Below are 27,416 nucleotides of genomic sequence, written 5' to 3' on the forward strand. Positions count from 1 at the left end.
TGCAGTTGGGTCACTCGATGGGCCGGTTACCTGCCTGCGAAGGTAGCCCGGGTCTCAGGGTCTAAGCTGCCCGTTGCTTGGGCACCATTTCTATTTTAGGCTTGCCTCAGCTTGTGAAAACAGTCAGGGAGGACTCAGGACCAGAGGCGGCAGAGAGAATCCAGGCCTCTTTCAGTGACATCAGGGCCACACTGCCCCCTGTGGGCTTGGAGCAGAGGCCTCAGCAACCCCTCTCGAGGCCCCCCACCAGCTCTTGGTCCAGCTCACATCGGGGCCAGGTGGCCTGACTACCCCAGGTGTGGGGGTCTCCCAGGGGTTTCCCCAACCAAATTCTGTCGCTTCCAACCCCATGGCACTGAGACACGTGGAGTGTATGGCTTCCTGGTGGTGGACAGTGGTTGCAAAGGCGATGTGGACACACACAGCAGCTCTACACGGTGAGGTATAAAATAGGGTTTACTGGGGAAATGAATAAGCAGAGGGATGGGGGGGCACTTGAGCTGTCACTGTCCCATAGCTGGACGGCAGGCTCTGTGGCCAGCTTGCCAGGAGAGAGGCAGCCTGCTGCTGTGTGCTCCCCCTGCGATTATAGGATGGGGCAAGGGACATCACTGTCGAGGACACAGCCTTGTTAGCAAGCAGCAGCCTCTGGAGTTCCCGGGGGACGTCGGCCTGCTTCTTCTTGGACCTGCTAGGCCAGCTCTCTGCCACACTACTGGACGGGAGAGGGCATGTGCCTCTGCTGCCACCCGGGTCTGCCTCTCCTCCTGCATCAGACAAACGTGGGCGACCCGGGACACCGCTGGCCTCAGCCAGGTAAGTGTCTGGCCTTCCTGCGGACATCCGGGCTGGCTCCCACTGCCAAGAACGACGCCTGCCATGGGGACGCTGGGTTTAATTTAAGTTGGAAACAGCAAAGGAAAGAAAGTCCGAGAAAGGGTGTAGTGAGACTTCTGGTTTGGCCTGCTCTGTTACGGTGGGGGACGGCTGTAGCCTGGCAGCAGAGGGCCAAGAGCATGAAGGCCCACATGGCACCTGCCCAGAAAAAACCTGGGGTGGCTGGCGCTCCGCAGGGCAGCTCAACTCAGCTTGAAGAAGCAGGAACTCCCCCAAATGTGCCCTGGACGAAGCAGAGCCACACCAGGGGAAAGTCCTTGGCAAAGTCGCGTGCTCTGAAAACCCATGGGTGTTTGCGGCTTGGAGCGGCAGAGCAGGGAAGAGGTGTCTGACAAAAGATGCTTCTTCAGATCTTCGGAGGCCGGAGCGTTCCCCACGTCACGCACACCTGCAAGCCGCCAGCTCCTGGCACTCTTCTTTGCCCGCACAAAGACACCATCAAAGTATTCCTCCTGGAACACCTCTTGAGGAAAGTGAAGGCCATTGATGCTTTGGAAGAGTGAAAGAGTTTTAGTCAAGCAAACTCTCACCGGGTGGGAAATGCCGGGGTCCCATGTGGACGCGGAGCATCCTTGATGCTGGCAACACGTGAGGTTCCTCTGCTCGAATCGGGGAGGAGATTGGCCTCACTGGGACTTGCTGTCAAGTTTTACATCTTTGACCTTCCTGATTACAAAGAAACACATATTCATTATCAGAATCCAAATGTGGTGGAAATAGATAATACAGAAAGTTAAGGATTCCTGTGATCCTTTTTCCTAGAGATAACCACCAACTGGATCATTTTTATACACACACATCTACACACATCATATCAATTCCTTTAAAATGTGAGATCACTCCATAACATATATTTTGGGAATTCCCAGCTTTCTACACTAGCATGTCCTGGGAGGAAACACCCAACATCCCTGAGAAGTTGAGTTCCATTTCCTGTCCCAGAAGTTGCTGGTACTCACAGCCTGGACTTTTCAAGATTCTTTGTCAAGAAAATGCAAAGTTCTCCTGTATTGCTGTGATGGGTTTAGAACGTGTTCACAAGTTCTTTGATATTCCTCACTTCAAGTGGAGGAGCCTAGTTCCCCTCCCCTTGGGTGTGGGCTAGATGTGGTGACTGGCTTCCAATGAACAGAGTAAAGCAGGAGTGACAGGGTGTGACAATGGTCATAAAAGTCCCTGTGGCTTCCTTCCTTTTCTTAAATAGCTTTATTAAGCTATAATTCACATACCATACGGTTCACCCATGTAAAGTGTAGAATTCGATGGTCTTTAGTGTGTTCACCGAGTTGTGCATCCATCACCACGATCACTTTTAGAACATTTTCATCAGCCCAGAAAGAAACTCCATACCCTTCAGCTCTCACCCCCATTTCTAGCCTTAGAAATCTACTCATCTACTTTCTGTTGCCATAGATTTGCCCATTCTGGACATTTCTCAGAAATGGAATCATAGACTAGGTGCTCTTTTGTGACTGGTTTCTTTCACTTAGCATAATGTTTTCAAGGTTCATCCACGTTGTAGCATGAATCAATACTTCATTCATTTTTATGGCTGAATAATATTTCACTGTATGGATAGACCACCTTTTATTTATCCATTCACCCACTAATGGACATTTTGAGTTGTTTTCACTTTTTGGCTATAATGAGTAATGTTAATTATAACATTAGCATACATTCTTGTACGGACACACGTTTTCAATTCTCTTGGGTATATACCTAGGAGCGGAATTACTGGGTAAACATACACTCTATGTTTAACATTTTGAGGAACTGCCAGACTTGTTTTCTAAAGTGCCTGCACCACTTTACATTTCCACCAAGAGGGTATGAGGGTTTCAGTTCTCCACATCCTCGCCAACACTTGTTATTGTCTGCCTTTTTTATTATAGGCCACCCAAGTGGGTGTGAAGTGTATCTCATTGTAGCATTGATTTGCATTTTCCAAGGTGAATGATGTTGAGCATCTTTGGTTATGCTTATTAGCCATTTGTATATCTTGGACTTCATAAAATAAATTAAATTTTGAAAAAATGTTTTTCAGATTCTTTGCCCATTTGTTAATTGGATTATTTGTCTTCTTACTGTTGAGTTATAAGAATTCTTTGTATCCTTTATCAGATATATGATTTGCAAATATTTTCTCTCATTCTGTGGATTGAGATTCTTTTCACTTTCTTGATGGTGTTATTTGAAGTACAAAAGTTTTTAACTTTGATGAAGTCCAATTTATCTATTTGTTGGTTGCTTGTGCTTTTGGTGTCATATCTAAAAATTTCTGCCTAATTCAAGGTAACAGAGATTTAATCCTATCTTTTTTTTAAAAAAAGAGTTTTATAACTTTAACTCTTATATTTAGGTCTACAATCCACTTAGAGTTAATTTTGGTACATGGTGTGAGGAAGGGGTCCAATTTCACCCTTTTGTATGTGGACATCCAGTTGTCCCAGAACCATTTGTTGAAAAGACTATTTTTTCCCCGTTAAATTGTCTTGAAACCCTTGTTGAAATCAATTGACCATATATGTGAAGGTTTGTTTCTGGACTCTCAATTGTTGATCTGTATGTCTATCCTATGCCAGTACCACACTGTCTTGATTATTGTAAGTTTGTGGTAAGTTTTGAAATTGTTGAAATAAACTTTGAAATTTGAAATCAGTGAGTCCTCCAACTTCGTTCTTTTTGAAGATTGTTTTGGCAAGGTCCCTTGAGTTTCCATATGAATTTTAGGTCTTCCAATCCATGAATATGGGATGTCTTTCCATTTATTTATCTCTTCTTTAATTTTTTCAACTATGTTTTGTAGTTTTCCAGTATGTTTTACACTTTTATTAAATTTATTCCTAAATATTTTATTCTTTTTGATGCTATTGCATATTGAACTATAGAACTGTTTTCTTAATTTCTCTGTTGGAATGCTCATTGAAAGTGTATAGAAATACAATTAATTTTTGCATATTGATCTTGTACCCTGCAACCTGGCTGAACTTGTTTATTAGTTCTAATAGCTTTTTAGTAGATTCCTTAGGATTTTCTATATATAAGATTATGTCATCTACAAATAGAGTTTTTCTTCTTCCATTCCAAACCAGATGTCTCTTCTTTCTTCTTCTTGTCTAATACCCTGGCTAGAACCTCCAGTGCGGTGTTGAGTGGAAGTGGTGGGAGTGAGCATTCTTGTCTTCTTCCTGATCTATGGCAGAAAGCGCTCAGTCTGTCACCATTGAGTGTGACGTTAGTTGTGGGGTTTTCATGGGTGTTGTTTACCAGGTTGAGAAAGCTCCTTTTTATTCCTAGTTTGTTGAGTGTTTCTATCATGAAACGGTGTTAGATTTTGTCAAATGCTTTTTCATGTCTATTCAGTGATCATATGTTTTTTGTCCTTTATTCTATTGACATGGTGTGCTGGCGTCTTCAAGACCACCCCCAAGTTTGGTGATTTTGCTAGAAGGACTCATAGGATTCACCATCTGGTCATACTCCTGGCTAAGATTTATTACAGTGAGAAGATACAAAGCAAAATCAGCAAAAGGAAAAAGTACAGGGGGTGAAGCCCAGAGGAGACCAGGCACAACTCTCCAAAGTCCTCTCCCACCAGAGTCACACGGAATGTGCTTAATTCTCCAGCAAGGAGCTGTGATGACATGTGTGAGGTATTGTCTACCAGGGAAACTCCCCTGAGCCTAGGAATTCAGGGTTTTTACTGGGGGTCGATCATGTAGGCATATGGTGTCTGAGTGCCTGGCTGCAGTCACTGAAGTTCCAGAATCTCAGAAGAAAAGCAGTGTTCAGCAAAAATCACATTCTTTGTACAAACAGATAAGAGTGAGCAACTGCTATCATTCTGGAACAGTATTGTGTCAGTGTAGGGAACTACACTGAGTCCTAGATGCCAGCTAAGGGTCAACCTTGCAAGCAGGCTGTTCTAAGGACAGCAGTCACAAGCCTGCTATGCTAAGTCTGTTCTGCACAAATGCTGTATTATGTTAACTGATTTACAGATGTTAAACCAATCTTGCATTCCTAGGATAAATCCCATTTGGTCATGGTGTATGATCCTTTTTTATGTCGCTGGATTCAGTTTGCTGGTATTTTGTTGAGGACTTTTGCATCTTTATTCCTAAGAGATTTTGGTCTGTAGTTTTTCTGTAATGTCCTTGCTTGGTTTTGGTATCAGGGTAATAGTGGCCTTATAGAATGAGTTGGGAAGTGTTCCTCTTCTTCTATTTTTGGGAAGAGTTTGTGAAGAATTTGTGTTAATTCTTCTTTAAACATTTGGTAGAACTCACCAAAGAAGTCATCTGAGCCTGGGCTTTTCTTTGTTGGAAGTTTTTAAATTACTAATTCAATCTCTTTACTTGTTGTAGATCTATTCAGATTTTCTATTTCTTCTTGAATCAGTTTTGGTAGCCTATGTCTTTCTAGAATTTTTTTCATTTCATCTAAGTTATCTAATTTGTTGTCATGCTCTTGTTTCATAGTATTCCTTTATAATCCTTTTTTCCCTGCTGTGAGGTAGGTAGTAATGTTCCATCTTTCATTCTTGATTTTAATAATCTGAGTCTTCTCTATCTTTAAAAAACTTTTTCGGGTCAGTTTAGCTAAAAGTTTGTTAATTTATTGATCCTTTCAAAGAACGAACTTTTGGTTTTGTTAATTTTCTCTCTTATGTCTCTCTTCTCTATTTCATTAATTTCTATTCTTATCTTTGTCATTTCTTTCCTTCCGCTTGATTTAGGTTTACTTTGTTCTTTTTCCAGTGTCTTAACATATAAGTTTAAGTTATTGATTTGAGATTTTTCTTCTTCTTAATGTAAGTATTTACAGCTATACATTTCCCTCTAAGCACTGCTTTTGCTGCATCCCATAAGTTTTGGTATGCTGTAGCTCCATTCTGTTCACGTCAAAGTGTTTTCTAATTTCCCTTGTGATTTCTTCTTTGAGTCCTTGGTTATTTAGGGGTGTGTTGTTTAATTTAAACATATTTGTGTGTTTCCCAAACTTCTTTTTTTTTTTTGTGAGGAAGATCAGCCCTGAGCTAACATCTGACAATCCTCCTCTTTTTGCTGAGGAAGACTGGCCCTGGGCTAACATCAATGCCCATCTTCCTCCACTTTATATGGGACGCTGCCACAGCATGGCTTGACAAGTGGTGCATCGGTGCGTGCCTGGGATCTGAACCGGCGAACCCTGGGCCGCCACAGTGGAGCACCCACACTTAACCCCTTGCACCACCAGGCCGGCCCTTCCAAACTTCTTTCTGTTATTAATTTCTAGTTTCATTCCACTGTGGTCAGATAACATACTTTGTATGATTTTAATCCTTTTAAATTTACGGAATCTTGTTTTATGGCCTAGATAGGGTCTATTCTGGAGAATGTCCCAAGTGTGCTTGAGAAGAATACGAATTCTGCCATTGTTGGTGGCCTCCTTCTTGCTCTGCTCTCTCCTGGATCACTTGCTCTGGGGGAAGATGGTGTCATGTTGAGGGTACTCAAGAAGCCCTAAGGAGAGGTCCATATGGTGGGGAACTGAGGCCTCCAGCCCACAGCCATGTGAGTGAATGGGCCATTTTGGAAGTGGCTCCTCCAGCCCCACTCAAGTCTTCAGATGACTGCAGCCCTGGCTGACATCTTTCCTTCAACCTCATGAGAGACCCTGAGCCAGTACCACCCAGCCCAAGCACTCCTGAAATCCTGACCCACAGAAACTGTGAGAGAGACTAAGTATTTGTTGTTTTAAGCCACTAAGTTTTGGGGTTATTTGTGATGCAGCATTAGCTAACTAATACAATTACCCATAAATCTGCTGGCTTTCAGGAGAACAAGTCTTGAGGCACAGTTGAACTTCAGGCAGAAGTTTTATTTTCTCTGAGGAAAAAAAATTGAAAACACAGATTAATAATTCTTTTCTTTTCTTCTTCTTCTTCTTTTCTTTTTTTTTTTTGAGGAAGATCAGCCCTGACCTAACATCTGTTGCCAATTCTCCTCCTTTTGCTGAGGAAGATTGGCCCTGGGCTAACATCCATGCCCATCTTCCTCTACTTTATATGGGATGCCACCACAGCATGGCTTGACAAGTGGTGTGTCAGTGCACGCCAGGGAACTGAACCTGCAAACCTCGGGCCACTGAAGCAGAGCACACGAACCCAACTGCTATGCCCCCAATAGGCCCAGGCCCCCAGGCCAGCCCCCAATAATTCTTTTCTTGTTGAAGCTGCTAGAGCCAAAGGCCCACACCCTGTAATGACGACCTCAAGGAGAAAGGAAACCAGGTTGAATGACTCTGATTTGCAGAGTCATTGGGAATTCTGGTTTGCTAATGCCCAAAACTACCTGTGTCTGGTAAAATAAGCTATTTGAGATCCTAAGAGTTAGTCTTCACCTTGTCATCAAAAAGACTGGGAACGAACTAGATATCAGAGATGATCTGTTCTTCACCAGAGGCACTCACAACTTCTACTTCTTGTTTAAGCCAAACAGTGGCTTTCCCATGGGAATCTCCTTTTCTGTTTTAAGCAGAAATGAAGTTTCTTTTGGTTGCTTTATACAACTTGGATTCATTCCTGTATTTTATAAGACATGGCCCTTAATATTTATATGAATTAATATGAGACACGTAATGCTTTCTTTGTTTGTGAGTGTGAGGAGATCAGCCCTGTGCTAACATCTGCCAATCCTCCTCTTTTTTTGCTGAGGAAGACTGGCCCTGGGCTAACATCCGTGCCCATCTTCCTCCACTTTATATGGGACGCCGCCACAGCATGGCTTGCCAAGCAGTGTGTCAGTGCGCGCCCGGGATCCAAACCGGCGAACCCTGGGCCGCCACAGCACAGCGCGCGCACCTAACCACTTGCGCCACCGGGCCGGCCCCCCGAGACATATGATGCTTTCTAAAGACTGGTTTTATATTCTGTTTATGTAAAGGGAACTCATTTTCAATTCAATAAAGTTAATTATTTGCAAAACTTTACATGTGTGTGTGCATGGGCATGTACACACACACACACACATAAACATTAGTACATTTTTCTGGGGTAGTCTATAGTTTTTCAACAGATTTTCAAAAGAGACTACAATCCATAAAAAGTTAGAATAAAAGAAAGGAGAGAAAAGGGTAGTTAGAAGGGGAGCTGTTTTTAAGGGTGGGACAGATGTAGATGTGTTTTCAGCTTCAGGAGAAGGAGCCAGTAGAGAGGAGAGTAGTCTGGCAAGGCAGAAAGACCAGGGCACAGAGCTCCTCAGACAGTGCCTGTCCCGTGAGGTGTCTGGACCTGGGGCTGACAGAGGCCCAGACACCCACAGCTCTTCTGTCCCCACCTCTTCCCCACCCCTGTCTGTACCTGGGTCTTCCTGCTGGGCCGCACTGGGGAGCCGCTCCCGCTGCCTCAGGGCCTCCAGACCCAGCAGGTCGGGCGGGTGGCAGTGGCTGCGCATCACGGTCACCCGCTGGCCCTGGGTGATGGCCCGGCTGCGGCAGCCCAGGCGGGCCTGGTCCCGGCACATCCAGTATACCTTCTCCCCAGCCGCCTTCTCCTTCCGATAGAGGAAGGACTCATGCACCAGGAACCTGCCCCCGAGGGAAGTCCTCAGGAACTCCAGAGGCTGGAGGGTCCCTAAGGGAACAGGACACGTGAGTGGGGTGCAGGGGACAGAGCCTGGGTGCCAAGGACAGAGGCAGTTTCCTTTGTCCCACCAGCCTGCCCCAAACTGCGATCCCCCCCACAGGACACACTCTGGTCACTGCCCTCCACCCCGTCTCTGATGTGGGGCCCTGGGGACTGAAGCTCAGGCCACCAGCCCAAGGTCCAGAGCCCTGACACCCTGGAGTGCAGACTGGCGGTCTCTTCTCAGGGCTCTGGTGCTGCCCAGGGAGGCTGGCCCCACAGCCGCCCAAACCTCGAGCTTCCCTTCAGGCCTCTCCTGACCCCGCTGACTCTACATTTGCTGGCAGGGCCCCAGGAGAGGGGCAGGGCTGGAACATTCTGGGAGGCCCATGGCTGGTCTGGACTATGCAGCAGGGGCCTCCTGGCTCCCCGTCCACCTTCCCCTCGGCCAGCTGGCAACTAATCCACTCTCGAGAGAGACTTTTAAGAACCTGAACTGAAAGGTCATGCACTGTTGGGGTTGGAATGGCCAGAGAGAAGAGGGGGGAATGGGCTTGTAAGGGCGGAGTGAGAGAGGAGACAGACAAAAACAGCACGAGAGAGACCCAGAGAGGGACCTCAAGGTCCAGGTGCACCGCCCCATAAGTGGGTGCCGAGCCCTTCCTGTAGCTGCCGATAATGCCCCTGGGCCCCCACCCCCCTTATCTCTAGCAGTCAGAGTGGGTTTCTCCCACTGACACCTGATCCCAGATTAGAACCAGCACCAGGAGGGTGGGCCCGGCACACCCAGTACACTGCCCGCAGGGAGCTCACATCACAGGCAGGCAGACCAACTGCATGGCTGGACCCTGGCTGGACATGGGCCACCACAGAATGTCCCAGCAGGCAGCCCTTAGCCTGTGTTCTGGGGCTGGCCCCCGGGGCTGCCTGCCCGACCCCCCTCACCCGCACCTGAGTCCTCCCTCTGGGCCTGGCTGGGGAGCTGCTCCCGCTGCCTCAGGGCCTCCAGGCCCCCCAGGTCGGGCGGGTGGCAGTGCCTGCGCATCACCATGACCCGCTGGCCCTGGGTGATGGCGCGGCTGCGGCAGCCCATGCGGGCCTGGTCTCGGCACGTCCAGTACACCTTCTCCCCGGCTGCCTTCTCCCGCCGGTAGAGGAAGGACTCGTGCACCAGGAAGCTGCCCCCCAGAGGGGTCCTCAGGAACTCAGGGTCTCCTGGAGAGAAATCAGAGAGAAGCAGAGGAGGGAGAGCCTGGAACCCAGGCCTTAGAGCAGAGCGGCAAGGGGTGGTGGTGCTCCTGGTCTCAGCACCAAGAGCAGCATGGCTTCTGGAGTGAGACCCAAGGGCCCCCATGCTGTACCCACCACCTCACAGCGAGACGGACCCAGAGCCCAGAACACAGACCCCCACCCCCAAACCCAGCCTAGCCTCAGCTCCGGGGGCTCCTTTCCTGAGCCTGGGAGTGAAGGGAGGTGGGAGACTGGTGAGGGGGAGGCCCCTGCAGGCAGGGGTCTGCCGCCACCTCACAGGGCCTATAGAAGGTGGCGTCTTTGCTACGTCCACTCACTTATCCTATGTGCCTGCAACGGGGGGGCCCACAAGGCCGTGTGGTCCCTGCTGAGTTGGAGGAATAAGTGGACAGCCCATTTGGGGAACCAGCAATCAGGAGCAAAATGGGCGTTGTGTGCACAGCAGGAGATGGCACTATAGAAAGATCAAGGGTCAACTCCCCAGAGCCAGGCTGGTGGGGATTTGACTGGAGGGTGGCAGGAGGAGGCAAGGAGTGCATGGCCACTGTCTTGGACGTGTCGAGAGGGAGGACACCGGGAGGTGGCCGCGCGCTTCTGCCCAGAGGACTCCCTTCCCATGGTCCAGGCATGAGGACCACACAGAGGAGCTAGAGACAGACTGGGGAGTAGCGGAAGCCACGGGGGTGAGGATGCCCTGGATAAGGGGGGCCGGTGAGGGGCGTCTGGCCATGGAATGGAGCTATGTGACCGATGAAAATGTCCGCCGAGGAATGATGTCGGCACGGGGCACAGGCCAGAGATCTGGAGAGGAGAGGGAGGGCAGCAAAGCAGAGGAGCTGACAGAGTGTTGGAGGCAAGGATTCGGGGGACATGTGGTCACACTTGGCAAACTGCCAGCCCAGAGGAGCAGCCACCAAGCACAGTGGAGGTCACAGGCCAAGCCCAGGGCAGCGAGGTCCCTCCGAAGGTAGGGTCCAGGGCAGGCCTAAACGGGGGGCCGGGGGAGAGTGACTGCGTGAAGAGCAATGAGGCAAGAGTGCTTGCGCCAGGGGAAGGAGGAAGTGGAAGTCTGCATCCGGAACTGACACCTCCCCCGTTTCCCTGCCCTAGTCCTGGAACGAATGCTGGCAGCCGGCTTAGCGGCCCTGTGGGAGGCTGTCCTGTGCACACCGGCCAGCTGTAGACCCACACAGGCGAGGTCCAGGGTCTCAAGGTGGAGACCCCTGGCTGCCACAGCCTCCTGAAATTAAGCACCACCCCCGCCGCCACCCCCTGCCAGCGCCCACGTGCAGAGCGTGTTAGTCTTGCCTTAAACACGAGCAGATGGCCAAAATCACCAGAAGTATGAGACAAGCTTGGCTCTGAAAGGCGGAGATCAAAGCAAAGACTTAAAGAAGGCTGTGCCAGAGGCCGGAGAGACAGGGCTGCCGCGCTCCTGGGACGACGGAATGCAAAGGAGACGCTCAAATGCCAGAGCAAAACTTAGAAACTAAATAGAAGGACTTGGGGGGCAAATTCGAGGAAATGGAAGATGGACATCTGACCAACATGAGCAACAGAAAGAAAACGGGGAGCGGAGTTATCCAGGAACAGGAGAAAATTGCTCGGAGCGAAGGACCGAGTTTCCGGCCTGAAAAGACCCTAGTACCCCCAGCACAGCCAGAGACCCCAGGGATGGAGACATGACCCTAAAGCTTCAAGCAAAGACCCATCACATGCCTAGGATCAGTCCTCAGAATGCTGTGGCCTCCCAAGGACAGGGACTAGATGACATATGGGGAGGTGACAGCCATCTTCAGGCACGCACGGTCTCAACAGTGTGACCTCCAGTGTCCCCACAGTGTGACCTCCACAGTCTCTGCAGTATGACCTCCGGGGACTCTTGCTTGGGAGGTGACTAGAGGAAGGACTTCAGAAGTCCTTCCAAGCAAGAGAAAGAAGGGCCCAGAGGTGGTGTCCAGCCCAGGGGACTCTCGGGAGATGGGGTGGTGGGGCCAGGGGACCCGGAGCAGAACACAGAGCTCCCACTGATGGGGTGACGTGATGGCACACAGAACACGAGGCCAACAAAGGAACCACCGGACTGCAGAGAAAACAGCCATGTGAGGGGGGAAAAGGGGCCAAGGTGCAGTCCTGGCTCAGCCGGGAGCAGATTTATGCAATAACATGACGACAAAACCTGTGGCACCTGCCAGGAGGGGCCGCGGGGAACAGCGAGGCCTACTGGCTCTCCTTGGAAGTCCACAGGCCACGAGGAAATTAAAAAAGCACCGGATAGCGGTGGAAGCCCGTTTTAAGAAATGGGGCAGCAGACACCCCGAGAAACAACGGAAGAAGCTCAGAGGGGTTCTCTGGGTGGGAGCTGGGGTGAGGAGCCAGTGGGGGCTGCCGTGTGCCTCGTGGCATCACCTCCCTGTCCACAGGAGTCCCATGGAAATGGAATAAAGAAAGAGCCAGAAGGAAGTGAAAGCAGAGCTCCGGGTGTGGGAGACTCAGAGGACTCAGCACTGCAGGACCAGATGCAGAAGGAGAGGCAGGTGTCGGCGGACAGAGGGAGAGCCAGGACATAGACACACGGGGCTGGAACTGCCCTTCTCAGCAAGCTGAGGACAGGCGAGCTTACGTTATGGCGACCTCGAGAGCAGAAGACCAGCACTGTGGGGCCAACCCAGGGGACAGAGATGACGAGGGCGGGGCTGTGACCCTCGTCATGGATCCCTCAGGAGAGAGCAGCTGGAGGGGCAAAGAAATCGATTACATGAAAATACACCCTCAGCCCTTGAGCTCCCGGTCCGTCGGATGTCCTGGGAACTGAATCACCCGCTCACTGTCTGGACGCGAGACTGGCCTTGTGCAGGCAGCTTCCGCTATCCATCCTATAAATTCTATATTCTATCCATCCTATAAATTCTCAAGACAAGAAAAGGAGGAGGAGGAGGAGAGGGAGCCCGGGTCTAGCAAGTGCAGAGATGTGGGGGCAGCGCAGGCGGGTCTGAGCAGGAGGGTGAGGACCCCCACCTGAGAGAGCAGGATGTGGTGGGTGAGGAGGGGGAGGGAGGAAAGGGAAGAGCCAGAGGATAGGGCTCACTCCTTCCAGAGCATTCCAGGAAGGAAAGGGAGGACATCTCCTGGGGACATGGGAAGTCAAAGGGCAAGGCTGGCTGGCTGTGTCCCCTGCCCGTCCCTGAGGCCCGCTCTGCTGTCGTCCTACCTGGGCTCCCCCGCTGGGCCGAGCCCGGGTGTTTCTCCCGCTGCCTCAGAGCCTCCAGGCCCCCCAGGTCGGGCGGGTGGCAGTGGCCACGCATCACGGTCACCCGCTGGCCCTGGGTGATGGCGCGGCTGCGGCAGCCCATGCGGGCCTGGTCCCGGCACGTCCAGTACACCTTCTCCCCGGCCGCCTTCTCCCGCCGGTAGAGGAAGGACTCGTGCACCAGGAAGCTGCCCCCCAGAGGGGTCCTCAGGAACTCAGGGCCGCCTGGGGAGAAATCAGAGAGGGGTCGGGGGGAGGGAGGCAGGAACTCTGGGCCTCAGGGCCCCCCTCCCACCTCCTGGGACTCGGAAGGCAGCCTTGAAGGGGCCCAGCTCTGGGCCAGCGGGTATGGAGGACTCACCCGGGTCCTCATCCTGGTCCTCAGGGGCTCCCTGCAGGGCTTTGGGCTGGGCCGGCAGGCCCTGATCTTTGACCTTGACGCGCTTTCTGGGCCATGGCCTGGTGAGTGTCAGGGTGCCAGTCCCCCTGCGGTAGAACAGGCTGTCCACACCTTGGAACGGTGTGTCTGCTTGGCCCCCGGGGCCACCGGGCCTGGCCTGCAGCGTCTCCGTGGCCTTCTCCTGCTGCCGCCGGGCCTTTAGGCCCTCCACGTCGGGCGTGTGGCAGTGGCCACGCATCACAGTCACCCGCTGGCCCTGGGTGATGGCGCGGCTGCGGCAGCCGTGCAGCGCATGGTCCCGGCACGTCCAGTACACCTTGTCCCCCACAGCCTTCTCCCGCTTGTAGAGGAAAGACTCGTGCACCAGGAAGCTGCCCCCGTAGCATGTCCTCAGGAACTCCAGGGCCTGGGGCTCTCCTGGAGGAGGGATCCAGGGCGGTCACAGCTGGCCCTGGGAGCCGGCTGGCGGGGGTGGGGAGCCCGAGGAGTGGGGCCATAAACTGCTCTCCTTTCTGGTGACATTTACCATGGCTTCCCCTGAGCCAGGCGTCTGCTGGCCCCGGTGCATTCCCACTGACCCCCCACCCAGCGACCCAAGGATGAGTTTCCGTTCCCCTCCTGGTGGTCGGTAAGGAGGCCACGGCTCTCGGTGGTTAAATACTACGTCCCAGGTCACATGCCGGGAAGGGCCAAGCGGGCTCTGACTCCAAAGCCTATGTGCCCAGTCACTCCTGGCCATGCTTTTGCTTAGGATTTGTTTGCAAACTTTATCTATTTTATGAATAACACATGCACGTGCCATGAAATGCAAATGGTACAAAATGATTCACAGTGAAAAATAAGTCTCCCTCAGGCTCGCCCTGCCCCAGGTACTCAGCGCAGCAGCTGCCTTAAATCGCTGAATCCTTTCCAGGTCAGGAGGCACCCAGCCTCTGGGACCAACCCCTGCTCCCAGTTACAGGCAATGAAAACCTCCTCTAAGACTCCCAGTGGCTCAGTGCCGCCACAGGCTGGCCCAGTGCCCACCACTTCCCACGCATCAAACGCCTCTTCTCCCGAACTTCTGGGCTCTCACCCATCTTAGGACAAAGCTCCTGAAACTCCAGAAGCCCAGCCAATGTTCTGAGGCCACCCAGCTAAGTGAGGTGGGGCTGGAACTTGAACCTGGGCCCAAAGCTCAAGACTCCCTCTAGGGCGACCTTCCCCAAGGTCACCAGAACCTTCATGGGTTACCAGAATCACATGGGGCCTGTGAAAACTCAGGTTTCTAGGCCCCACACCAGACCCTGCTGCATCAGAAAATTCCAGAAGGACCTGGGACCCCCCCTGCTTCAGGAGCACTAGTTCTAGCCCACCGGCTTAATGATTACTAGGACATGTTTATATTTTTAAAAGTCATTTTGACTTTGAGCGCATTAAAAAGCCACGTGGGGCCCCATGTTTCTGTCTGGGCACAGGAAAGGGCCCGTGGCTTCCCGCCTGCCTGAGCGGAGCCAGGGTAGGGGCACTCACCAGTCCCCAGCGCCGGGCGTTTCTTGGGGGGCAAGCTCAGCAGCCGCAGGGCTCGCATCCCCTCCTCCTCCGGGGCCGGCTTGCTCAGCACCAGCCCAGGGTCGGGCTCCGGGTCCTCGCGGCACAGCCACGCGCCCACCCCCTCCAGCGGCTCCTCCACTCGGCCTCCGGGGCCCTCGGGACCCCCCAGGCCTTCGGGCAGGGTTGGGCTGGGCAGCTTCCGTCTCTGGCGCCGGGCCTCCAGGCCCTCCTCGTCGGGCGGGTGGCAGTGGTCCCGCATCACCGTGGCCCGAGGCCCGCGAGTGATGGCCCGGCCCCTGCAGCCCAGCTCGGCGTGCTCGCGGCACTTCCAGTAGACCTTGTCACCCACAGCCTTCTCCTGCTTGTACAGGAAGGACTCGAGCACCAGGAGGCGGCCCCCAAATGGGGTCCTCAGGAACTCCAGGGGCTTGGGGGCTGCCGAGGGCAAGGGGAGGCTGGGTTAGCTGACGCAGAGCAAGGCTTGAAGCCAAGGGCAGGGAGGGGAGCAATGGGGGGCACACAGGGTTGACATCCTGCGATCGTCACACTAACCAGGGACAGGAGACAAGGAGGCTTGGCTCAGAACAGGGACAGGACAGCCAAGGTCACCCCACTAAGAAGTGGGGTGCAGGGGGCCCAAGTCTGAGCAGGTAGGACAACAAAGGTGCGGGGCCCGGGGCAGCAGGCCTGGAACTCACCTGTGTCTGGCTTGCTGCATTTCTGCTCAGAGGTTGGGGGGCTTGGCTGGACTGCCGCCCCCTGCTCCTCTGACGGCAGGATCTGGGGGGTCCTGACCAGGGTGTCAGGGCCAGACATCTCCAGGGACATGGCGCAAGGCACTCCTTTGGGCTGGGAGTTCCCCCCATCCTTGTTCTCTGAGGAGGCCGTCAGCAGGACCAGTTTGGAGAACTCCTTGGGCTTCGTGGGGGCTGCGGGGACGACATCTGTGCCCGGCTCAGGAGGCTCAGGGGACGGCTCCTGGCCGGCCTTCACGCTCTCAGCCTCCTGCTCACCAGGCTCGGGCAGGGGCATTCTGGGACCAACGGCCTGTCCCCCAGCCACGCTCAGGCCCCAGCAGATGGCTGTCTCCTCCTCCTCCTGGCAGGGATCCTGGGAGTCCAGGGGCTCTGTCCTAAGGGTGGAGGCAGAATCCCATCGGGGAGGCGCCCTTGGGCCTGGGACTCAGGAGAACGGATCTGGGCGGGAGGTCAGAGCACATGGGGCTGCTTGGTGTCCTGGGGCTGAGAGGCTGGGGAAGGACCTTGAGGGTGCTAGAGAACCCTGGGCCGGGGCCTCTGCTCGGCCACGTCCTCTCTGGGCCGCTGAGGGGACCCCCCCCCCATCCAAACCTCTTCTTCCTGAATGTAAAGTGTGAAAACCACCGGGCTCTCAGGGGCGCGGAGGGGACCGAGGTGCTGCTAACTGAGTGACTCCGAATCGTGGCCCGGAGGTGCTGAGCGCGGGGTGAAGCGTTTGCACGGGATTTTCCATTTCACCTTCAGCCCCATGGTATGAGAGTTCATCATTCTTATTGACCCAGTGTACTGGCGAGGACACTGAGGCACAGCGGGGCAGCCCACACGGCCATGGAGCACGGAGCTGGGGGCCCATCAGGGCAGATCCAGAGCTGGCCCCACACGGCACTTGGTCCAGGACAACAGTATCTGGTGTCACTGAGCGCCACGGTCAGAGACAAGCACTGTGGGGATTGAGCTCAGGCCACTGACCAGCCCAGGATGCCCAGTGCCCTTCACCCTGACACCAGGTCCCAGGGAGCATGGGCCAGGCCCCGCTGGCACTCTGCAGACCCCAGCGGGGAAGCCAGGCCCTAGGAGGAGGCCTCTCTGGACTCACTAGACCCGGCCCATCTCAGCACTCGGGAGTGTCCAGGGTCCCCGGGGCAGCGACCTTGTGCAGAGCCGGTGCTGGTGCTGCCCCTGGGTGGGGACAGGGCTGTGGAGGTGTCCCGAGAATCCGTGGTTACTGAGGGCTCCCTGGCCTCCCGCCTGGGGGAGCAGACAGGATGGATTATAGGGCCACCTACCAGGCCCGGCTGGCCTGAAGACCCGGCCCTGGGACATCAGTGTGGGGTGGCCCTTTCGTCCTCTTAGGGCAGTGGGGAGGGTGGCAGGTCCCTCCCACCTCTCAGTAAGAGCCCAGAAACAAGACTGCAGCCTCCCCTCACACTTCAGATTCCCCACTTGTGAGCTGTCACCCCCACCCCAAATTCTGCCGTTCCAATCCCTCCGGGTGCCCCATCCTGGTCTGGGGCCCACACCGGCTCCCGGAGACCTGGTCAGCCAAGCGCGGGGCCTCAGGGAGCCCGCGGAGCCGCAGCCAAGGCCGAAGACTCAGGAGGCGCAGCGTCTCGACCGTGTCCCCGCGCCCCGGCACCGTCCGCCCGCCCAGGGCCCCGGGGAAGCCTTGTCCTGAAGGCGGGACTCCAGGAAACCCACCCGGTGAAGGGACACCTTCCTGGGAATCCCCGCCTGTCCTCCCGCGCCTGTCCTACCCCTAGCCCCGGGCCGGGACAAGCCAACCTCTGCTCCTCCCCTTGCGCTCCTCCCCGGGCCCGCCCACAGCGGGGGAACAGGGGACCGGTCCTCTGGGCAGAGGAGCAAGGAAGGGTCCCGGCAGAGGCCCCGCCCACGGCCGCCCCGCCCCGCCGCTGATTGGCTCCGGCGCACGTCCCTCCGCCGGTAGCCCGCCCCTCTGGTCCGCACGCTCAGAGGTCAGCGGAGGCATGAATGCGGCGGGTCGACTCCGACCCGCATCCTCCTGGCGCCCGGGAGCTGCCGGCGCTCCTGCCTTCCCTGCGGCCTCTACCCGACAGGGCGAAACGGCGCAGAGAAGCTGGCCCTCCCTTCCACAAAAGGCCTTTCAGACAACGCAGGCCACCCAAAGCCCTGCGGTCACTGTCCGCGCAGCAGGCCAGGAATGGGGGCTGCAGGGACCCGACACACGATCGGATGTCTCAGACGATCGGATGCCGAAGCCCGGCCTCCTCTGGACCAGCGAGGGTTGGCATGACCAACCGTGACCAGTGGGAGTTGGCATGGCAAAGAACCCCCCACATTCCCGTGGAACTGTACCCCGAGTCATGAGTACCCCGAGTCAGGAGACAGTGCAATCCTCGCAGATAAAATTTATGTTTAAAAGCTTTCCAAGATCCATGTACCTCAAAGGATATGGAAAAAATTCCAGCACAAGAAAGGACCTTGAACTATGGCTGACCACCGTTGGTGGAAATGCATGGGTGCCCCCAAGGAACTAGAATTTGGATTCGATTGATGGTTGCCATTCTCAACCATTAAAGGGCCTTGAAGTGTAGATTGTTTAATGACCACAAATCCTCCCAAACAGTATGCAGGCCCTTTGTAATGTGGTCTCGAATCTGGACTGGGCTCCAGCCCAGATTGGTCACTCACTGTGTGACTTGTTGAGTGTGGCAGAAGCACGCTGTGGGGGTTTGGAAGTCCTCGCCCTCATGGGACGTGGCCCTGAGACTGCCAGGGAAGGAGGCTGTAGGAGAGGCCATAGGAAGACCACCTGCACTGTCCAGCCCAGCAGACCCTCCAGCTGTGTGTACCACATGACGGAGCCCAAGGAAACCAGCAGAGGGATAGCCCAGCTACTCCACAGAACCCTGATCAATAATAAACTAATGTTACTTTAAGCCAGTAAGATCAGGGGTCATTTGTTACACAGCAGTAACTGCTATTCTTGGCAAGTGACTAACCTGGTGAGTTTTGGCTTTTTGATGGATGGAAGAATACTAATGGTTGTGAAATATCCAACACCAGGGTGCTTTGGAACTCCGGGGGCCATGCTACACAGGCATTACATCCCTCAGACCATCATGTTTAAAGGGCTGGTGATCCAGTGAGAGGAACAAATATATTAAATATAAAGGAGAGCAAATGAGAATTACTATTTAAGAAGTCTGTCACGAAATAAGCGAGTGACAAAAGGACACTGCTGTGTGATTCCACTTACATGGTGCAGCTGGAGTAGTCGAATTCACAGAGACAGAAGTCAGATGGTGGTTGCTAAGGCCGAAGGAGGGGGAATGAGGAGTTGTCCTTTACTGGGGACAGAGTTTCAGTTCTGGATGATGAAAAGATGGATGGAGGTAATGGTTGCACAACAATGGCAATGTACTTAATGCCACTGACCTGTACACTTAAAAATGATTGAAGTCGTAAATTTTTGTTGTATATTTTACCCCACACTCGAAAAAACATCTGTAACAAACTGTCCGAGGTAATGCCCCATTCACCTAACGTCATCAGTGAACAAGGATCTGCGTACAACGCAGATTTTTGATTAACTGAAGCTATCCCTCTATGATTCAGAGTTGTGCAAGTTTTCTCTGTTTCACATTTAATCCATCGAGGACGGGTATCCTAAGCTGCCATCACTGTTCACTGTCTGGATACAGGGGGCAGACATATTTCAGCCTGATTTGGAAAATGAAGTATCTGCACCCAGTCTTCTTGTACATCCCCCTTCCCTTCGCGGTCCTTTCTCCACCATTCGTATCCTGCTCTCTCTGGTCGCCAAAACTCTCTGCCTTGGCTGGTGCTTTGCATTTGGACCATCAAGGTTCATCCGTCTCCGGTATCCTAAAACAAAACCTAACAGAAACTCCTCCTTCCCTCAGCAGTTTGACTTCGCAAGAAGGGCCCACACCCTTCTTTCTCACCCGGGCCGTTGGGCAGCTGCCCCCCGACTCTGTAGACACCACTTTCCTCTTTGGCCACCATGCAGGATCAGCTCTGGCTCAGTCGGTCTATAAACCATGTCCTCCCTCCGAAATACCTGCCTGGCCTGTATGTGCCCTATCCATACAATGGAATTCATTCAGTGATAAACAGGAATGAAGTTCTGATAGACGCTACAATGTGGATGAACCTTGAAACATGCTCCCTGAAAGGAGCTGGACACAGAAGACAGCATGTCATGTGATTTCATTTCTCTGAAATGTCCAGAACAGGCAAATCCACAGATACAGAAAGCAGGTGAGTGGTTGCATGGGTCTGTGGTTGGGGGGGAGATTAGGGAGTGATGCTAAGGAGTGTGTGGCTTCTTCTGGGGGTAATGAAAATGTTGTAAAATTGATCGTGCTGATAGTTGCACAACTCTGTGAATACACTAAAAACATTGAATTATATGCTTTAGATGGGGGAATTGTATGTAAGTGAATCATATCTCAATCTGGCTGTTTTAGAAAATCCTTATAGGTATGCCTCGGGTCCCCAGGGTCACTTGGATGAAAAACACACTGTAACAAGCTTCTCACTCCTGGGCTTGGTTTCCTCATCAGAGGAAAGGGGTGGCATGGATTAGATATCGAGATATTTTGTAAGTTGCTAATATTGTATTGTAAAAACTTTATAGAAAACATTTTTAAAATGTTAAGAACATGATATTAATAAATCACCCATAACCCTGCCACTCGAACGCACAGCTATTTCCATTCTTGTGTTAGTGCCTTTGACATACTTTTTATTTTCTGTTGCACACACACTGTGTTCAGCATGCTGTCTGCTATTTCATTCCCCTTTAGAGTGGGAAGCCCCAGCCTGCAGATCAGATGGAGCCTCTGTACAGGACCAGGCATTATGTCTCATAGGCCCCTAACAGTTATGAAAACACCATCTAAATCCTCAGCAGCAATACTCCAGAAGGCCACAAGATGGCGAGGGAGTGCCTTAAAACGCGCGTACGCATCCCTGGTAAAATTAAATGCTCGATGCGATGTTTCCAAAACGAGAATTTGGGAGTTCTTCCATGTCGCAAAAATAATTCAAGAAGCCTTCCAAAAATGTTTGTATTTTCAAACTTATTAGTCAGAAAGCAAAATCTAGTTAACAAATTCAGCAAAGACTATCTTTTCTAAGCTAAACAGTAATGTTTTCAAAAAAAAACCAAAGTGTTACTTGGACCTGTAGCCCTCAATCCACTTTTCTTTTCTTCGCTCTCTTCTCCACTCTGATCATATTTGATGTTTATTGACTAATTTTATTTTATTTATTGGTGACTTTAAAAAACCTTAAATAACTAGGAAGAAATATCGCAAAATGTTACAAGTAGTACGAATAGTGATTTATTTTTTCCTTAAACTTCTTTTGTTTTCTCAAAATTGTTTACATGTGCATTAACTCTTTTTACAGTGGGAAAATGTTAAACGCTTTAAAGATAAGCTGTGTCTCCTCCTTGGGAATTTTTCTTCAACTCCATAACTCTCAGAAAAAGCAGGGATTCCATTTCTATGTGACACGATGTCACACAAGAAAATAAAGAGCAATATAAACAACAGAACAGAGAAGTGAATAGAAATCAAGTACATTAAAATCCCTGTTGCGGGACTTGCTTAGCCTTGAAGTATCTCCCCCAAGACATGTATTAGCTACAAGGGGAAAGACAGTAACCTGACAGTGGGGAAATCTCACAGATGCCCCTTAAGTGGCCGAGGTCAACTCCACCCGTAATAAGACACATCAACACTGTGACCCCCTCAATAAGATGCACGGAGGACATGGCATCATCTCTGTGATATTCCTGCCCCAATGCGCCCCCCATTCCAATCTGACGAGCCACATGGGGGGATAGTCTACAAAACAACTGACCAGGACCCTTCAAAAGTGTCAAGGTCATTAGACAGGGAAAGGCTGAGGACCTGTCACAACTGGAAGAGACTAAGGAGACATGATGACTGGATCCTGGAACAGAGGAAGTACGCTAGGGGAAAAGGTGGTGACGTCTGAATACGGCAGTAGTTTCGGTTAATAGAGCTGTACCGATGCTCATTTCCCAGTTTTGATCACTGATTGTTGACATGCAGGGAGACTGGGTGATGGGTATGGGAATTCTTTGTACTCTTTTCGTAATTTTTTAAAAGTCTAAAATTAACTCAAAAGGTTTTTGAAAACCCAAATTTCAAAATTATAGACACAGTGGAAGTTGACAGAGAAAATAAGTGACCCAGAGACCTCCTAGGTGGAAGGGAGAGAGAGAGAGAGATACCCTCCTGCCCAGAACCATGTCGTTGGTCTGAGCCAGGAACAAAAATCTTATGACACCAGCCCACACCTCCAGTACTGGCACCTAACAATCTCCCTTCTAAGTGGCACCATCACCCCTGCTCTGCCTCTGGGGAAACTGAGGCTCAGGGCCTGAAGTGAGTGGCCCAGGACCACACAGCTAGTGAGAACCAGGCCTCAAACCCAGGCCTGGATGGTCCAGGGCCACTGCACCTCCCTCTGCCCTGAGCAGCTGAGGCTTAAAGTGAGAAACACCGGTCACAGATGACACTGGTGCACAGAGGGGCAGGCGCCTGCAGAGGCAGCAGTCAGTTGCCCTGAGGCCTCCCTGCAAACCAGCTGTCTCCTGGCTGATCACAGGACTTCCCGCTGACCTGGCCGATGGGAGGCACGGGGGGCACTGGAGGGTGGAGTGAGGAGGGTGCCCGCAGCTACCTGCCCCCGCCACTGCCGTCTGCTCCAGCTTTTCTGGGGCCTCCTGCTGCCTTGGACCCTCGGCCTGGCTGGGGTGGCAGCTTCTAACCACTGCTAATCTCTGAGCTGCTCACCAATTCCTGTTTGGCGTCTCGGCTTTTCCACCCCCAGGGAGGGCACTGAAATCCCCAGTTGAAATCTTACAGTAGTTTCTGTTTTCCCTGTTGGATTCTGACCAACACATCCTCCAAGAATCTGAAGGACTGTGATTACAACACTTAATATTTACCCAGTGCCAACCGTGGGGCTGGCACGACGCTAAGGACTTTGTGTGCATTATTTTCCAAACCACCGAGGATCAGTTAGACTCTACTGTTCTTTCACATTGCAGAGGAGGAACATAAGGCTTAACTTTAGGTTCCTGTGACCAAAGCCAGGTCAATAAAGGACAGAGTCAGCATTGAAACCTCCTGTGTCTGCCTTCAGGGCCTGAATTCTTAAAACAAGTTAAAACGGTTCTTTTCAAATTGAGGATTCTGACCATAGGTATCAAGATAGTGGGTTAAGACTGGTGGTTCTCAATGGGGGTGATTTACCCCCCTAGGTGATATTTGGCAATATCTGGAGACATTTTTGGTTGTCACAACTGGGGGGGGGGTGCGGGGCATGCAACTAGCATCTAGTGGGAAGGGGCCATGGATGCTGCTCAGCATCCCACAGTGCCCAGGGCAGGCTCCCCACCCTACCCCACCCCGCCCCAAAGAAGGTTCTGGTCTAAAATGCCAACAGTGCAAAGGCTGAGAAACCCTGCTTAAGACCAGTGTTTAAAAAAGATGGAATAGACTAGAAAGGGCACATCCATCCAATGAGGTAAAGTATAGTTTTCATGAAACTTTTATTTCAGTTATTTGTACGTGTACTTCTAGTCTCCATAAGAATTACCCGAGCACTTGATAACATGCAGATGCCTGGATTTCACACCCAAAATTCTGATGGAGGGTCTGGAGAGGGACTCAAGAATCTGGATTTTTAAAAGTATTCTGTGAGGCTCTGGGACTGGTGGATCATGGGCTCCACTTTGAGAAACACTGGAACGGATACCCTTGAGGAATAGGTGGCCCACAGCTAAGTGGCCGCCCTAGGAAGGGTTAAGGTTTTCTTTGTGCCAGGCACCCCATGAAGTGTTGACACACACCGCCTCATTTAATCCATCACCTGGTCCAGGTTCCCTCATCAGTGCGTTAAATAAAATCACTAACATCTGTTCGTTTTAAATCAGTGGGAGAGTCATGATTTCATCGTTTTTGAAATGATCCTTTAAGAATTTAACAAGTTTCAGACACCTTGGGGTATTTTGGGGACCTCAAGAAGAGAGGCACCTGCCCAAATTTATAAGCAGTGCAGGTGAAATCCGGGGGAGAGGGCTTCTTGGGCACGGCTTCTGTACCTCAGGGTAGCAAATACCAGACTTGTAAAACTCCCGTCTGAGATTCCCTATGGGGACTTCCAGCAAAGCAAACTCAAGAAGCCCCAGATGGTGAATTAACCCACTTGTTGCACTTGTGCAAATAATGAGGCCAAATCTCACGAGACCAGCCTTATTTCATGCCAAAAATGTCTTTCACTGAGATCCTAAGACAGTAGGGAAAATCTGTGCTTCAGTGGAAAGCTCTGCATTGTCTAGAACACCCTCCAGGCTGTGCAATTCCAGCCTTCACTGCCTTTGAGCAATTTTTACAACTCTGTATCTTGTGGATAACTGAGAACAATGCAAAATAATCCTAGTCTATAGAGGATAAATTCTCTCTCTCTCCATGTAAATAGATGTATATGTAAGTAACTTCCCACTTGGAAGAAGCCAGTTTTGCCACCATTTGTACATTCATTTCAATATTCCTGATCTACAGTCTTCTAGAATCTTCTTTGTATTCTCTTGCAAACTGGTTGTAAGATCTTACTGGTTCCTTGATTAATAATGAGTTAAGTAAAATCTTTCACACGTGTTCATTTTATATCTGTATGAAAGAGTTTTATTCCCTTTTGGTCTAAGGCACTGTTTTTCAAATTGCCCTGGTCATTGTCCAATAATCTTTGGGTTCCAGACACCAATTTTTAAAATACATAGAAAATACCAGTCTGCACTGCACGTAATAAAAGTGAGTATTATTTTATGGAACTTTTGTTATACATATGTATATTGATTCTAGGTGGATTTAAATGTATTTTTTATTTCAGATGGTCATTGTTTTGAGGTGAATAATTGGTCCTTAATGTATTTTATATTTAATTTTTACTCAGTAAAGATTTGTTGCATGAATGGAGTATTTTTAAGTCAGGCTGCTGTAAATGGAAACTTCAGGAGACCCACAGTTCATGGCTCATCACTCTCTCAGCCTCTCTCCCCTCACCCCAAATCAAGGCACAGAGCAATCTGAGTGCAGTACTCAGATGGCCTGCTCTGACACTGCTGTCCCTCTGGTAGTCACAAATGGCTCAGCGTAAACCCAACACCCACGGGACACACAGGATTCACAACTGTTAGGTGCCTCTTGGACACCCCTGGATCCAGCCCCTAACCAGTAAGGTCCTGAGAGGCAGGGCCTGGCTGGGCAGCTGACGGTGGAGCCACAGAATTACCTTCAGACTCGAGAGGGACAGCCACCATCACCATCCGCCAACACCCGGGGCCTCTGCGCCATCCGGCTGGGTGGGAGACCTGGGGCCAGTCCCATCACTTCTCTGGGCTGATCTCACCTGTGAAACAGGAAAAGGGGCAAATGAGATCTTGTATGTGAAATTCTTCTCTAAACTGTACATCATCACACAAGAACAGGAGTTCTTTGTCCAGGCCTGACGGGTGCTGAATAGTGGACTGGGGAGGAGAGAAGGTCCTGATGTTTACAAAAGTGCCTGGATGATTCCAATCGCTGTTCCCCCTCCCCCACTAACGAGCTATAGGGGCGAGTTGACTGGCTCAGAACCCTCCTACAATTACATGCAGAGTCTCTGAGTGCGCCTACAGGCTTTATTCCCAGGAGAGGTCGCAGGTGGCAGTGATCCCTCAAAGATTAGGAACTGCTATTCTAACGCAGGACTTCTCAATCTCTGCACCACTGGCATTGTGCACCAGATAGGCCTTTGTTGTGGGGGGCGGTCCTATGCAATGAAGGTGTTTAGCAGCATCCCTGGTCGTGCCTTCTAGATGCCAGTAGCACCCTCAAGTCCTGACAACCATCAACGCTGAATGTCCCCTGAGAACCACTGCTCCAAAGCAATTTAGAGATGCAGAGGGCACAGAAATGGAGATCCAACTAATGGTATTCCCAGCCCCCAATCACCCCATTCCCCGAGGTCAGAATCTTAGCTATTTTTACTCCTCCCTCATCAGGCCTAATGTGTCCTCAGATCTCATTCTCTCTACACCTGATCAGGCCATCTTCCATCGCCTTCCCATTCCACATCACCCCAGGGCTTCGATTCCCACCACCTCCTTAATCCCACCACCTCCTTAACGGTCTTCCCAGCCAGCATCTGGCCATTCCAGTTCTCCCTACACAGTGCCGACAGGTTAATCTTCCAAAGCTCAACTTTAATTTTTTCTCTCTCCAATAAAAATCATGTCCATCTCCGTTATAAATGCTCCACAATCTAGTCCCAACCTCACACACTAGCTCTTCCACGAGTCCAACTAGGAGCATTTGGAAGAGAAACAAGATAAACCTGATCTAATCAAACCAGAAAATTCAAATCTAGTCTTAGAAATGATTCTAGCCCTGAAAGAAGAAATGTCAAAATAATACAAATATACCCTTTCTTTGGAATTAAAGGTTACACGTGATTATCTGACTTTTGGAGCTCAGCATCCTCCAACAGCAAGGAGTAAAGGGAGCAAAAGACTGATGGTTAAAGCAAGGATCTCATTAGGTCCTGAAATCAATTTAATAGGTTAGCAATAGTCTTGTGGAATGAAAGAATAGAACAGAACAGAATAGAACGGAACAGGACAGATGTAGAGCAGATCGCCGCATCATGTGAGGCAGGGTGTAAATTTTGACCGTCAGGAATCTACATCTGCAGGCACAGGGTATGCACGTAACATACATTTCTCAGTGTAGGTTGAGTCAAAAAAGTTTGAAAGCCACAACCGGCCATCTCCATAATCAGAAGTGGAAGGAGGGGTGTAACAGCAGCCAAAAGTGCAAGGTCACGGGGACCTCCAGAGCCGCAAAGATGGGACGGAGCTGGGGATGGTGCCAGGGCGGGGACAGTACTGGGTGGGGCGCACTCGGCCAGGAGAGGCGGGCGAGTGTGGGGCTTCGTGATGTCGGGTGTCAGGGCTCAGTCCCGGTGTCGGGTGTGTTGGGGGGCAGGAAGAGCGAGGAGAAAGAGGGCGAATCGTGGCTGTAGGACAAGGAGGCGGCCTGAGCGCCGGTACGCAGAGCCGGGGGACCCCACTCCCCCGCCCCCAGCATCACATCAGCAGCCCTTGGGACCCCCGGGAGAGTCTGGCCGGGGGCGCGGCCACGCCGTGGGACCTGCGACCCTCCCCTACCCGCTGGGGCCCGTCCTCACCGGCACTGGCCGGGCGGCGACGACAGTGGGGCCCTCCCTCTCCGGCCACCCAGCCGCGGCAGGTCCTTTGGCCTCGGCCGCTGCAGCCACAGGTGTCAACCTCGCGCCCAGGACCCTCGGCCACCACAACCCCGGCGCCCGGTCCCCGCCCCCACCTGCCCTCTCGGGAGCGAGCCCCGTGCCCGCGCGCGCCGCCCCGCTGGCCGTCGGGAGCGCGCGCCACCCAGCGGTCGCGGGGGGCCAGGCCTCTCCGAACGCACAAGCGGGCTCCCGGCGAGCATGCGCAGCAGGGCCGCGGGGACCCATTCCTTGGGCGAAATCTTCTCTGGATCTTCCCTGCGCGGCGCCGGGCTGGCAGCCTGACCAATCAGCGCTGGGAGGCGGGGCCAGGACTCGCAAAAGAGGCGGGGCAAGCCCAGGATTGGGCGGCGGCGTGCGAGGGCGGAG

General features: G+C 52.1%; 1 protein-coding gene across 1 annotated transcript; it reads right to left on the reverse strand.

The window, feature by feature from the left end:
• Positions 1-188: 188 nt before the first annotated feature.
• FLYWCH1 (FLYWCH-type zinc finger 1) lies at positions 189-27,053 on the reverse strand. The gene is made up of 10 exons (XM_058570236.1): positions 26,970-27,053; positions 25,035-25,151; positions 15,636-16,069; positions 14,917-15,372; positions 13,366-13,821; positions 12,966-13,229; positions 9,455-9,718; positions 8,240-8,512; positions 6,695-6,767; positions 189-1,563 (listed from the first exon to the last, which is right to left on the reverse strand). Exons 3-10 carry the CDS (start codon positions 15,967-15,969, stop codon positions 1,524-1,526), a joined length of 2,160 nt encoding a protein of 719 aa, XP_058426219.1. The 5' UTR covers positions 15,970-16,069; positions 25,035-25,151; positions 26,970-27,053; the 3' UTR covers positions 189-1,523.
• Positions 27,054-27,416: the final 363 nt, after the last annotated feature.

This window comes from Diceros bicornis, chromosome 26 (genome assembly GCF_020826845.1).
Source record: "Diceros bicornis minor isolate mBicDic1 chromosome 26, mDicBic1.mat.cur, whole genome shotgun sequence".
In the NCBI taxonomy this organism is placed as follows: Eukaryota; Metazoa; Chordata; class Mammalia; order Perissodactyla; family Rhinocerotidae; genus Diceros; species Diceros bicornis.

What these genes read in the sequence shown, in the direction of transcription:
- FLYWCH1 (XM_058570236.1), bottom strand. Translation starts at nt 15,969, where the DNA reads ATGCCCCTGCCCGAGCCTGGTGAGCAGGAGGCTGAGAGCGTGAAGGCC. An exon ending in GGCCCAGCAGGAAGACCCAG is followed by an intron (nt 6,768 to 8,239) that starts GTACAGACAGGG and finishes TTTTTTCCTCAG; the next exon opens with AGAAAATAAAACTTCTGCCT. An exon ending in GAAAGCCAGCAGATTTATGG is followed by an intron (nt 1,564 to 6,694) that starts GTAATTGTATTA and finishes CTTTGTAATCAG; the next exon opens with GAAGGTCAAAGATGTAAAAC.